Here is a 14,648-nt window from a genome sequence, read left to right as displayed (position 1 = left end):
CAAATTTGTAGACATCCCCCAACCCTAATTTGAAGCAGATAATGCAATTATTTACAGCCTGATAATACATATTACCAAGGGAATTGTTTATGAATTGTTTATTAAAGTAACTTCTTGAATATCTGCCTTCAAATATGACCTTTTCACTTACATTGCTAAGAGTGAAAGTTTTACTTGAGTAACACCCAATATGAATGTCGCTGCATAAGACATCAAGATGTCAACACAATGGTATCTTCAAAGAAAATATGCTAGAAATTTTCTCAGACCGTTTTTCATTTCTTTTCTCTCCTTTTGTTTTCCATTTGGTTTGGTATTTTGGACAAGTCTATGTCAATACATAAATATATTTATTAAAATTTTAAATATAATTGAATGTCAGATGTTAAAAGTGTAAATATTTAGCTCCTAACATTATTTGCACACTTGAGTTTCACTTGAAAATATATGAATGTTATTGCATTAGACAACAAAATATCAAGCTAATGACATTTATGATGGTTTAAATGTCTTTTTAGCACATTGTTTACTAAAAATAATCATGTTTATTTATGATGGCTTAAAAGTCTGTAAATTCTATGTGATATTTTTATACATAATTTGGAACACTGAAATATTTTGACCACACAATGTACGAGATTATTGTGAGTAAATACTGTCTTTTATTTTCTGTTTGTCTTGCAGAAATGAGCAGATGAGGCAGATACAAAAGGCACCATGTAAATTTTGTCGATCTGCAGCGCCTTTATGGCGTCTGAGACACAGGACTAATTGTATCCTCTGTTAGAGACAGATTTGCATACTTTAACTTATGCAGCATGACTTGCTTCACTCTAGTACACAAACTTTGACACACACACATGCATCGACGCTAAACGCTGCTGTGTTCTCACCTACTCACTTTCAACCCCCCTCTGTTCCACTCACACACTCTTACAATTGAAACAGACCACATCTATTTCCTCCTTTTCAAGCAAATGTGGACAGGTGGAGGTTTGATAGACTGGCCCGAATGCCAGATAATGCAGAACAAAACCTGTGCAAAAAAGCCCCCAGAATTAAATTAGCTAGAACATGTGACCTAAACAGCCCAATGGTGCTTGGATGCTTTTTTTCCCCCACTTGTAGGGAACGGTTAAACTTGTTGTCAGACTAAGGGAGAAGCTTTCTGTGGGCCGCCACAACCACAAACCAAGTCTGCCACCGGTCACGGCTCTCTAGGCACTAGAAAACAGCGAGATAAAGATAGACGAGGGACTCAAGAGTGAGAGGGGGAGGGAGAATACGTGTTGATGTCAGCGTGTGAATCAGCCAAATCGCCCGAAAAAAACCACAGCGACTAGTTTGCGCTCTGGCTCTTTTGCACAAGGGTAAGCATCAGTCAACCACAGGCTGACTGCCGATCACAATCTCCCGTGTCTGTGAACCATGCACAGAATCCAAGGACAGAACCGCCTGGCTGGACCGGTGCAAGGCGACCATGGGTTTCAGGGTGTGTTTGGGGTCCGTTTTAGGGGGTGGAACGTGGAGGGCGTTTGAGCTTAACCTCTAGCATGTCATCATGGGTGTATTTTTCCCCTTTGCAGGGCAAAGCCGGGAGCCCTTCAAAATTCGGGAGCAGATCAAGTTAGAAGCATTGGATTCGGACGAAGAGGAGAAGCAGCAGCCGACCACAATGGCCTCGAACAGCATCTTCGAAAGTTTCCCGTCCTACCAGTCTTGCTTCTCCAGGGGTGAGTATCCGCGGCAATTTTCTACGATTTGCAACCAAGCTCTTATCTCAATTCAACGCGCATCGATGCAACGTTTGAGCAAAGTGACGACACTGAAGTGCTGGTTTGCAGTGTCAGTGGAGTACTGAAATCTTGTGGCTGAATCTGAAAACCACAGGTCTGTGGGTTAGTGAGTACTTCACTGTTTAACCTCATTCAACCAGCCAATGCATGGTGGACTCCTGCTTGTCTTTTTTGGATGTTTCCTTATCAACACAACTACAGAAAGAGAGCTGCATTACTATTTTTCCAATTATTGTACTGGGCCAAACTTTGGGTTTTATAGTTGGTTTGTTGCACAGTGAGACTAACCTGTTGCTTAACTTGCATATTATCATATACTGAATGTCTTTTTGGATGTATACTTATTAAAATGGCTAGAGAAAGGAACCTGCATTAAAGTTTTAATGCATATAGTATGAGTTTGAACTTTTTGGTTCTTGCATTGTGGCAGACCTTGAGTTTTAGAGTTAGTTTGTTGTTTTTTTATGGCGGGTCTTGTAGTGTGTAACTATCAGCAGTGCTGTTGCAATTTTTTTTAGAATATCATCACTGTAATCACTTAAGTCAAAATGAATGATGAACCCTCAATAGTTTGAGGTCTGGAAAGATGTTCTTCGGCATTGAGTTATGTAACTTCAGTGGTGAGTTGACTTTGAAATGCGTTTGTGTAGGAAAATGGGCAGGTCAACATTTGAATCGATGTAGTGATTCAGTAGAACATGCCTTATGTAGGTATGCATTGGCTGTTTTACTGATTTCTTGAGAAACTTGTTGCATGATGCTGTATTAAAAATGATTTTTGCTGAAGAATTTGAGCCTTTCTTTAATCAAGTTCAATCCTAACTGAATGTTCTGAAGGAATACTCACTTGTAATGGTAAACTAAAATAATTATTCATTTCTAAAATAATATTTATCATGCCTGCAGAGAGATGTCATGACAAACGTTTACTTTTGTTACATTTGAACACAACTGAATCAATTCAATGCGCACATTTTCATTACGCAGAACGCTTAAGCGAGTCTAAATGTTTGGTGAACTTTACTAAACAAATGTGTGTGTGCCGCGCAAACCAGCAAAAGATAAAGATGCAAACATGTATGACAAGTAGAAAATGTATCCGTATCGAAGCTGATTAATAGCCTACTCTTGAGAGAGAACTGGTCTGGTTTTTGAGAGACTGAGACGCGAAGTGCGGCTGTTTGATTGGTGAGCGCGCTGTGCTTATTCCATTCATTCATATCATATCGTAGCCTAAGGTTTAAAGCATTGCCTTTTAAACATATACAAATAATAGAAGGTGTATGATGTATTATTATAGGTGATATTACTCTTGCAAAGAGCAAATTACTCAGAGCAAAGCTCTGATTTCTGAGAGATGTACGGAGAGACAACAGCAACGTTGTGTTTGATTTGCGCTCTTTTCACTCATAAAGTTTACATTCATTCACTTTACACTCGTGACTTTAGAGGTCTGTGTATAATATTGCGCTGATCCACTGACTCAACTGTAATCTAAAAAACTCCAGACTGTGTCAGCTTCATACTCACATTCTTATAGTAAACAGGCAGAATTATTCTGAATTTATTTGTCTGCTATTCATTTTTGAAGCCATTATCCGTGCCATTCCGAATAAGGAATTTGGCTTCAGGCACACCCCTAATTATTAACTTACATTACATATTTTAATTTTACATTCAACATAGATAAGGTCATAGAAAGTAACAGCTACACGCAATTTTGTAATCCTAAAATTAATGTCGTACTTGCAAACTCTTTGGTCTAGTCTATGCAAGCCCTAACTGTAATAAAATGATTACTGTTAACAACTTTAGAGCTTCTTCGTTCTGTGAGAAACTGACTAACTGTATGTTCTGTAAGCGCTCAAGGCATTGCATTATTTATTTTTTTTTGAAAAATGAACTAAAAATAATAGCATTATAAAATTATTTGTGCTAACAAATGAAAGTCTTCTTCATCATATGAGGAAGAAGTCAAATCTTGAGCTAAATCTCAGTTCTGTTTTTTTATTATTATTTTTATAAGAGAGAGAGAGAGAGCTTCTTTTTTAGGCAGCAGTGGCATGTCCTTACAGTCCTGGACTTTCCCTCCCTATTAAAGTCTCTGTAGTTTCTGAAGTGCTGATTTTAATGCCTGTCGGTGTGTGAGTTCTCAGCTGAGGCCCAAAGGTAATGCTTTAGTTTTTTTCCCCCTCAAACTGAAATGACTGTGAATTAAGGGTGAATGGAAATTACCCTGTAATGGTTAAACTGACTCATTTAGCTGGTGTGAGTGGATCATCACACAGAAATATTCTGCTGAGCAGATTGACTCTTTATAAGTCACTTCTGTTTTAAACATGCATTTTATTGCGGCTCCTGCCGTGAGATCATTTCTAAAGGTGATGTTAACAAGGTTATGAGGTCTGCTTGCTTTTTTCACAGTTGCTTCTTGAAAAAGTCGCATTTCAGTTTCCTGACTATCTCTTTCTCATACACATCTACATGTATGCGGGTGCTTTCAGTTAACACAGGAAGTTTATCAGTCGCACCCGATGCATGTTTGTTCTTGAGCACATGTGAACAGCCTCGATGTAACATCTTGAAGACGAGGCAAAGGCGACAAGAAACTTAAAAAACAACCTTTATTCTACTGATGATGTAGGGTTACTGAACTGAAAGTGTCTGTGTGTGCAGCTCAATGCGTACATTGTTTTAAAATGTGATGCCATGATGTTTTAGCCCATTTTGTAAGGATTAGTTTACCCCAAACATCGATTCCAGTTCATCAATTCATGTTTTGTGAAGTGAAAGGTTGTGTGTTTGTAAGAAACAAATCCATCATGAACAGTTTAACTTCAAATCGTTGCTTCTGACCAAAAAATACAAGTCCATAATCCAAAATAAAGCTTCCTCCAGTCAAAAAAGTCCATCCCTTGTTGTCCTCTCACATCAAAATCCACCCACATATTTATTCAGAGCTGTTTTGCCTTGTTAACAGTGCTTGATCTGTGCATATTTCTCTCCTGATTCAGAAGATAATTGATTATGCACTCATATTTCAGTTAGGGGCAACAGTTTGAAGCTAAAAACATTTTATTGATTGGTTTGTTTCTTACAAACACACAGCTTTTGGCTACACAAGACATTAATTGATGGATTGGAGTGCTTGTGGCTTATTGTGATGTTTTTATCAGCTTTTTGGACTCTCATTCCAACAGCATCCATTCACTTCCGAGGATCCATTTCTATTTTTATTTAGAATTTGATTGACCCTATAGAATGTGGAAAATCGCACTGTTGATTGGCAACTTAACATTTAATCTCCACTTTTCACCTCTTAGTAACAAGTTCTTTCTCATCTTCACTTATTTTGGACATATCCAGCACTGTAGTTTAGTATTTTCCCTACAATAACATTGGCAGTCGACTACTCATCATACTCAACAAAAAGCAGCTCTGCCCACTAATAGCTGTTAAACATTATATAAACATCTCATTTATGATGTTGCACAGTACATAGCCTGCCTCACAAGTATGTTTCCCTGATTATCTCAACTGGACAGGCTGTCTGAACATTGTCACATTGTAAGCATGTTTTTGTGCAAGTGAATCGACAATCGTGTTGGCTGATGCACATTTGCATATACATATCAAATGAGAATGTTGGTTGCATACAGCTCATTTGCATTTCCTTTTATCAAGGAAAAACTATGCATATGCAAAGTTGAAGTTTTAACATATGTGCACATGCACATTTTAGGTCTTTCTGGTCTCGTCTAGTCACATTTCTCCTCTTTACTAGCAGCACACTAACTGACAGTCATGTGTGAGGATTACCCTCTATCTATCTGTGGGAACGGTTTATCAGATGGTTTGTGTGTAAATCTAGTACACACACACACAACCTCTCTATCGGAATCACTATTCGCACTTGTGCTTACAGTTCTCATGGAGAGTTCCTTTTTTGTATTAATTTTCAAGTCAGGTTTTGTTTTCCTATATAAGGGAAGTTTGCTTTGATGTTTTTTTTTTTATTATTTGCTTATTTTAACTATTTATTTGAGACGAACTAATTCTTTGAAATTCTTTGAAATAAATCACACTTCCCCAAAATTTGAAAAAAGATACTAATTTAGTAGATTTTGTTTGAATAGTCTAATTTTCTCCAGGTTGTAAAAGTATGCAAAACTTACTTTTTACTTAAAAAAAAAAAAAAACTAAAAAACTTGCGCTTTTGTAATATTATACCTTTACTTGAGGTTAGTAGTAGAATCACTACTTTTATTTAGTACTTTTTTAGTTATTTGGATATACTTTGAAACCATGTTCAACTTTATCAAACCAACATTATAAAATTAAACTATATATTCTTCATAAAATTTACTCTCGTTTTGTTTACAATTTTCTTTCTGGTGACGTCAACAGAAAAGAAAAGTTTTTTTTAGAGGCAGAGCAAGTTATTGCATTTGAATTAAAGTTTGTTTAGGTCTTCCTTTGATAGACAATGCATTTCTACTTTAATGGAGTATACTGTAGATTATAGATTGATGCAGCTTGATATAACCTAGTAGTGCATGACTTATGAAACTTGTGCCATCTTTCTCTATAACTCTATGGGGTTCGTATGGTTAACTTTAGTAGACTGTGACACATCTATGAAGGATGATGAAGAAGTGTTTTTCAACTTCTTATCTTCAAATGAAGCCACTTTCACCCCAATTTCACCCTTGTTTCCTGTTTCCTTCTCCTGATCGTGCTCCATGCCATGTCACACTGGGCATCGTTTCTTTCCATATATCTCTTGAGTGTTTCACTGTAGCTGAAGGTTTTACAAGGTTGCTTTTGTCCTCCTGTGGGTCAGAGTGTCGACAGAGATAGATTTATGGTGTTGTCGAGGCTGTTCTCGAGGCTGGTCACTGTCCTGTGGACCTGCAGCCTAGGCCTCCTGCCTAGCCACCGTTGATTCTGGTTATCTACATCCACAGGCGAAGGAAGTCGCTTTGCCTGGTCCATGCAGATTCAGAGAGGGACTAGCATGGGGTAATAAATTCCTGTCCCCACTCCCCTGTGTCCCTTTGGTCACTGGGATGAATCTCAAGAGTTTAGCAGAAGGTGTGGATGGGAGTGATGGCTGTATCAGAGTTGTGAGAATGTGGTCACCTGTAGTAAATTAACTGTTTTACACGCAAAGCAACCCAAACTAAACTCATAATGTACCTCTGCAATAATAGGTTTTTGTCATGTTTGAGAAATTGTTATCAGAAATAAATCATGGTAAACAAAATATTTATTTGTTTATTTATTTAGAAATATGTCCATTTATAAAACGGTATGTTTCATTCCTCGATTCTGATTGGTCACGGCCTCTCGTAACTTATTGCTTACATATTTATTAGGCCTGTCGAAAAACATACATTTTTTTTTTTTTTAATGCAATAAACACACCCCATGTTCGTCATCTTACGTATGTGTATCCGGCTTGAAAAACCACTGTGCATACCAATTAATTAATAATTTATAGATTTAGTACTTCAACTTAAACTGAACAGAAATGTTTACTTGGAAAATAGCTTTTATATATTTGATACGTTTTGAAGAGCCCTGTTATTGATATATTTTCATTGATTTAATTTAATTTATTTAATACTCAACTTAAACTAAACATAAATGAGGAATGTTAAGCCTTCTAAATATTTTTATGCATTTTTTTTGGGGGGGGGGGGGGTGTTCTGACTCTATAATATCTGATATGTGTTAAAGAGCCCTGTTCTGATATGAAATGCTGATGTCTCAATATCAGAGCATCATGCGTGAGGAGTCGTCTCTCACTTGGCTTATATTGAGTTTCCGTCCCCCCGGTGTGTCGCTGTGCTGAAATGGATTTTCTGACCCTGCTCTCTTTACATGGAGCAGCTGCTGGGAGAGTTTGGCCCTGGTAATATTGAGCCCAGTGTCTGGTAGACAGGCAGGCAGGCTGGTCGCTATTGAGCCCAGCGTCGGACAGAACCACGATGGGAATGTATTGAGTGGCGTCACCAATGCACAGCTCCAGGAAAGGAGATAAAGATGGCTAAAACCGGTGGACGGACTGAGTCGATGGTCAAAACAGGCTTGAAGCTTGTGGTCATGTTTGAGACAGGCGTTTGAAATTGTTAACACAGCCAAAAATCTATCGAACGTCTCTGGGAAATGCTGTTGAGAAATTGTGAATATAGTAAAAAAAAAAAAAGCAATTATGAAAATCACAGTTGTTGATTTGAACTTTGAACTGAACCAGCTCTAAACTGACTTCACTTGATCTGAACAATGACACTGTTGTCATATTTACTAACTTCATTACAGATATTTTCCTTAATATTAGACAATACATCTACCAGTCTATCATTGTTATTTTAGTAGAATTTACATTTAGTCATTTAGCAGACACTTTTATCCAAAGCAACTTACAAATGAGGACAATGGAAGCAATCAAAATCAACAAAAGAGCAATGATATGCAAGTGCTATAACAAGTCTCAGTTAGCTTAAACACAGTACACGTAAGAAGATTTTTTGAATCATATAATAAATAAATAAAAAATAGAAAAAAAGATAGAATAGGAAAATAATAGAGCAAGCTAGTGTTAGAGGCCCTTTTTGCCTTTTCTAATTTTATGATAAATAAAAAAGAAAACAAATAGTTAGAATACAAAGAGATTAGAGAAGCTAGTGCTGGTTTCTTTTTTTTTTCTTAAAACAAGCTTTTAGTAAATAAATAGAGTGCAAGTCTAAAAGGAGCATGCTTTTTTAAGAATAGAATTAGAATACAACGTTTTCGAGTTAGAGGGTCAAATAAAGGTGGGAGAGATTCTTGAAGATGGCTCAGATTGAGGTGTGGATGTAATTTCACCAGGAGGGAACATTTAATTTAAAAGTCTGTGAAAGTGATTTTGTGCTTATTTGGGATGACAGAATAAAGCAACGTTCACTTGCAGAACGCAAACTTCTAGAGGCACATAAGTCTGAACTAATGCATTTAGGTAAATGGGTGCAGAGCCAGTGGTGGTTTTGTAGGCAAACATCAATACCTTGAATTTTATGCGAGCAGCTATTGGTAGCCAGTGCAAACTGATAAACAGAGGTGTGACATGCATTCTTTTCGGCTCATTAAAAATTAATCTTGCAACCGCGTTCTGGATTAATTGTAAAGGTTTGATAGAATTGGCTGGAAGACCTGCCAAGACATCATTGCAATAGTCCAGCCTGGACAGAACAAGAGCTTGAACAAAGAGTTGTGCAGCATGTTCCAAATGAAAGGCCCTGATCTTCTGAATGTTGAATAGAGCAAATCTGCATGAACAGGCAATTTTAGCAATGTGGTCTGAGAAAGTCAGCTGATCCTCAATCGTAACTCCAAGGTTTCTGGCTGTTTTTAAAGGAGTTATAGTTGATGTGCTTTACTGGATGTTGAAATTGTGATGAAACGATGGGTTTGATGGAACAAGTTCAGTCTTGGCAAGGTTGAGTTGAAAGTGATGGTCTTCATCCAGCAAGAAATGTCTATTTCTTGCAGCTATCCTCTGATCATCAGGATGGAAAGAAAGGTAGAGTTGAGTCCAGTCAGATGGGGAGTTTGGAAAAATTAGAAATGATTAGAGAGTGCTGCAGGAGTAGCAGTGTCCTCTGGTTTGAACCATGTCTCTGTCAGGGCCATGAGGTTTAGGCCCTGTCCACACGAATGCAGCTTTTTCTATGCAGTTTGGCCGTTCGTCCACACAGCACCAGGTCACTGAAACCAAACATTTTTAAAAAAATGTATTGCCAGGGTGAAGGTTTTGAATTTGAAACTCTTGTTGCAGTGTTATTGTGTAGACAGCGAAACTAGAGATTTTGGCTTGTGAAGTCGGGGCATGTGGTGTTATCTCTGCCTACTGGAAACTTTTTCAGCTTCTGATTGGCCAGCATGTCTTTACGGTTGAGATTATATTGCCACCTGTTGGCTTGGCATGCTCTTGACAGTGCTTCATAACATGATTTTGCATTTGCATGTGGACGGAGATTTTTTTTTTTTTAATGGAAGAAGGAAAAACATATATAAACGTTAAAAAAATTACCCGTGTACTTGTGGACATTGCCTTAGTCATGAATGACAAGTAATATATGTAATTAAATCTGCTTTGTTTACTGCACACTGACAATTCCAGAAACTGATAGAAAAAGAAAGTCGTGTATTACCAGACACAAGCAAAGTGCACGTGTTCTTAGTATTGTGCTGCCTATAGTGTGTGATGTGTGGTTTGTGAGTTATAGTAAGAGTTCATAAAAACTGAAACAAGTGAAGCAAGGTGTCAAAAGCATTCCTTTGCCAGTGTCCCTGCATGGTGGAGTTGCACGGTAGAGTCAATGGTGTATACACGCTTCGGTCTTGACACGACGACTGCCGCAAAACCTTTTTTATTCCCTTTTGACAAAACAGAAATTGAATTCAGCTGAAGACACTTTACTGTTCACAACAAAGGGCTAAGCAATCGCACGACATGGACAAGGTATGCGATACATTACGAGACCAAATGCAACTTCAGCGCATCTAAAGACGGTAAACAAAACAAGTGTTTCGTATAGCAACACCAACTGTGCTAAACACTGAGACAAGAAATAAATACACTTACAATTTGTTTTTAACTTCCGCTGATTGACTGCTTCTCTCAGAGTATTTCTTTACACTGCCTTTTGCTAGCGCCTTAAAACACTTTACTATTTATCACAACAAAGTGCTAAGCAAGCGCACCTACAGTATATATGTATATATATATATATATATATATATATATATATATATATATATATATATATATATATATATATAGTGTAGTAATATATAAAGTGAGAGTAATGTTTGTTTTACTGCTGTACTAGATTGTACTATCAATATTGTGTAATTTTTTACGTAAAAACGACACAAAAAAACAAGTCTGACTCTGGTGGTTTGAAGTGTATTTCTCCAAGAACATTTGTTTTTGGTGTGAACGCACCCACCAGTTTCATTTCATTTCAATAATTATTTTGAGAGCAGACATTGATTCGCTGACCACATCATATTAAATCAACCGCTGATTGGTCAGCCATCGATCTGCTCAAGTTTCATACTGAATCACAGCCATTCCCTTTGTCATAATGTAGATTTCATGATCAAAATCACTTTTGGAGCCCAAACGAAGATCAAATAGTATGAGTGGGCCCAATGTTTCATAACTCACATGTGAAGGGAAAAGAAAGCAGCGCCCTCAGCTTCGTTGTGTATGTACAGAAACCACAGAGAGGTTTTGTTAGTGCAGATAAGAGGTCGGGAACTCTTGAGTTCTTCAGTTCTCCTTCACTATTGCCCTCCCCTCACCCACTTTTCCTGTAAGTCGACAGCTTCTTGCTATGAGGGAGACATGTTGTTGAAAATAACTGTATCGCTGTGAGCCCGAGTCTCTGTTTTAACACCTAAAGCCCTGCATGTCGTTTGAGAAAGCGGAATAAGGCTCAATTCAAGGCTCTGACAGGAAGAAGCAGCTTTTGCAAGGTGCGTGAGGAGCACGTCCCTCTCTCTCCGTCTGTTTCGTGTGCACAGGATATGTGCAAAACCCTAGTGCAACTCTAAACTGCAAATATCCTCATCATGTGGGTTTAATATCGAGTGTTCATGAAGCTGCTTTCAACCTACAAGCTACGATCTTTTGTAATTGAAAGTAGCTGAACTACAGTCAAGCTACACTTAACAACACAAGCTGCTAATAAAAAGTACACGTTATTTATATATTTATTTGTTTGTTAACTTTTACTGAACCTGCTTAGTTTTTATTTTTTAATTTTTATTTTTTATTGTTTTGATTGAACTTTATTGATCAAAAATAAAATGTATTTACTTATAATTTTATTCATTTTAATAATCTTATTTATTTTAATGTTCAAATCAAAATGATCAAAATTAACAGGTTGAGAGTACAACTCATTTATTCATTCATTATTTTATTTTTTTTCCCTGTTAATTTAAAGGGGACATATGATGTTGCTAAAAAGCACATTATTTGGTGTATTTGGTGTAATGAAATGTGTTTATGCAGTTTAAGTTTCAAAAACACAATATTTTCCACATAATATACATTATTGTTTCTCCTCTAGCCCTGCCTTCTGAAACGTGTCAGCTTTTACAAGGCTCATCGTTCCGAAAAGCGAAGGTGTGCTTTGATTGGCCTTTGATGTGCGTTGTGATTCGGGATAGGACAAAAACAATAAAGCCCATTACAAACGAGGCAGTTATTGAATCCAGTGGGAACAAAATTACTGATTATAATGACTTATACTGTCTTTTTACGTGTTGCGTTGCATATCGCGCTGCGTAAACATAAAACCATGTCTGCATTTGTGATCAGAGAAATGACAAAAAACAAGTGCTACTGTACACTGCTAAAAAAACAGTAAACACCTGAGTGAGTCGCACTACTGTAAAAACTGTGCTTAAGTTTGCAGCATTGTTGCTTTTACTGTTAACATCAAGTAAATGTTCATTTCATTAGAAAGGCTGCATGCTTTGTGTGTGTGGGTCTGTTTACAACTGGGTTTGTGTGTTCTTGAAGTTTCTTTGTTGAGCATTTGTAAATGTGTGGAATCAATAACAGAAGCCTATCTGTGGTAACGCAGCGGTGACTGTGGCTACCTGGCTAGCCACACTTCCGTACCCACATGCAAAGTACCCTAACCAGAGATCTCATTCAGGCAAAGATAGTCATGTAGAAATATACCTGCAGTACAAACAGAACTACATTAGTCATTGCCTCAACTTCTACTGCGTACAGACCCAGCTAATAGGGAACATTCTCAGATTGTTCTGGCAAGGTTCTCTCAAAGTTATGAACAAACATTCTTCCAATAATGTTAATAGAATGCTCATTCAAACTTAAAGTTCTCAGAATGTTTTAAAAAAAATGATACATTGTTTATGGAACATTTGTTTAACACATTTTAGTAGGACATTCGTTCAAAATGGATTGTCACATTCTCATAGCGTTCTCATAATGTTTGCAAAACAATAAAATTAAACATTCCCCTAAATATTTTCTTTAACATTCACAAAAACAAGATTTTTTTATTTATGAATAAATGCCGACGGCTGATATACGTCATGATGTTGCATCGGCAACATGGTGTTAGAAATCGTTAGGTTTTTTTTTTAACCTTATAAGGATTCACACTTTGGGCACACCACCTAACTCCACACACACACACAAAAAAAAAAAAAAAAAAAAAAAAAAAAAAAATTTGGTTATATTGATTGTGGGAACATGTTTTTAAAAGGTTTCTGAAAGGTTTAATTTCCAGTTTCTTGTTGTAATTAGAACGTTATTTAAAAGTTTACAAAAACATTTCTTAAATGTTTTACTACTTTTATTTTTTGTTTTTTTATACTTTTACTTTTTGCCTAAAACATTAGTTGATTCGTTGATGAATGAAGCAAGTGACCACAAGTGACTTACGAATGGGTAATTGAATCATTGATTCATTAGATTTGTTCAAAAACGGTGAATCATTTAAGAATGAAACACCATTCTGGTGGGAGAAGCAACTGTTCTGCAAAACTATTTTTTGTTAGCTAAAGAGAGCTAAGACTGTCCAAATTTTCAATGTTCCGTCTAAAAAGGTCAGTTATTGAACTGTTCTATAAAATACATATCATGTTTGTACTGATATTCGGGAAATAGCACTCTTGTTTGTGTGATAAAATGTGTGAATTATAGGCTAGTTTAAGAACTCATACAGAGCATTAAATTTTAGGGGTATTTTTAATTTTGGTGGGATTTCTCATGTTGCATGACACTATTTTATGCCAAAAGCAGATTAGCTTGCTTGCTGTAAAGCTTAATGAAGGGCTACTGGCTAGGCTGCATTGAGATGTTTTAATAGTGGTTTAATTTCACTGCAGTAACAAACATTTCTTGAGATAAGAGCAAACACAATTGTTACCCTTCTGTCAACCAATGAAGGCAGGTCCAGGGAAAAAAAAGTTACTGGACCGAAAGACGTGGATGCTCTCTTACGGAATTTGAATTACAGTTAGATCTTAAATGCAGTGGTTGATACTTGTTTAATTAAGATTGAAAGAAAAAATGTCATGCAAAAAGGGTCATTTATCTTGGAGAGGCCAAAAGGGTCCACCACTTGGGGTCTATCTGTGCTGAGAATGTTGTTCCGATGACGTTTTCTTTTAACGTTATGAGAATGTATATAACTATTAATAAATAAGAACAAACACGGATAAGAATAAGAAATAAATTATTAAGAAAGTTCCATAAACATTACATTTTGTCCTAATATTTAAATAAGTAAATAAATAAAGTGATTAGTATATATTATATATTTAGTGAAAACTGTGGGAACATTCCAATTTAATTCTGCAGAGCAATTAAGCATCCTCTTTGCTACCTCAAATTCAAATTCAGAAACTGAAATGGAATTAAAAAATTAATTTACTGTACACACAAATAATAGATCAGATAGGTTATTTTGAATTTGAGCTTGATTTAAATTGATACGTACTGAGTGAATCATATTTATAATCAATAATTATCTTTTTTTGAAATTAAACCTCTAAGCAATAATTTCGGTTGATGACCAGCTTTCATAAGTCTCAGCTTTGGAAATTGCTAGTCATTTCCAAAATAAAAAAAGACCACAAAACTAATTTCATTGGTTAAAGTTCATGTAAATGGCAACATTCAGACTGAATCTGAAACGACGGGGTTTGCATGCATGCTTCTCTTTTTTTCTGTTAAATGATTGACAGGCCAGTCATTGGATGGGGGGAGACTTCCTGATGGTACATCCTTTGCAGCATCAGTTATTGGGCCTG

The 14,648-nt window shown here is 36.5% G+C and overlaps 1 protein-coding gene across 3 annotated transcripts in view; it reads left to right on the top strand.

The window, feature by feature from the left end:
* The first annotated feature begins 1,183 nt into the window (after positions 1 to 1,183).
* The window catches only part of LOC113097601 (runt-related transcription factor 1-like), a 51,337-nt gene continuing 37,872 nt past the window's right edge, over positions 1,184 to 14,648 (top strand). The window contains exons 1-2 of one of the 3 annotated variants that reach the window (XM_026263010.1): positions 1,184 to 1,492; positions 1,587 to 1,733. In XM_026263010.1, coding sequence (XP_026118795.1) covers positions 1,429 to 1,492; positions 1,587 to 1,733 — 211 coding nt within the window. In that variant the 5' untranslated portion in view covers positions 1,184 to 1,428. The remainder of the gene's footprint in view (positions 1,493 to 1,586; positions 1,734 to 14,648) is intronic. The other 2 variants (XM_026262948.1, XM_026262895.1) reach the window with 2 other exon arrangements.

Source organism: Carassius auratus, chromosome 1, assembly GCF_003368295.1.
Source record: "Carassius auratus strain Wakin chromosome 1, ASM336829v1, whole genome shotgun sequence".
Lineage (NCBI taxonomy): Eukaryota > Metazoa > Chordata > Actinopteri > Cypriniformes > Cyprinidae > Carassius > Carassius auratus.
This window is presented reverse-complemented; position numbering and strand designations above follow the sequence as displayed.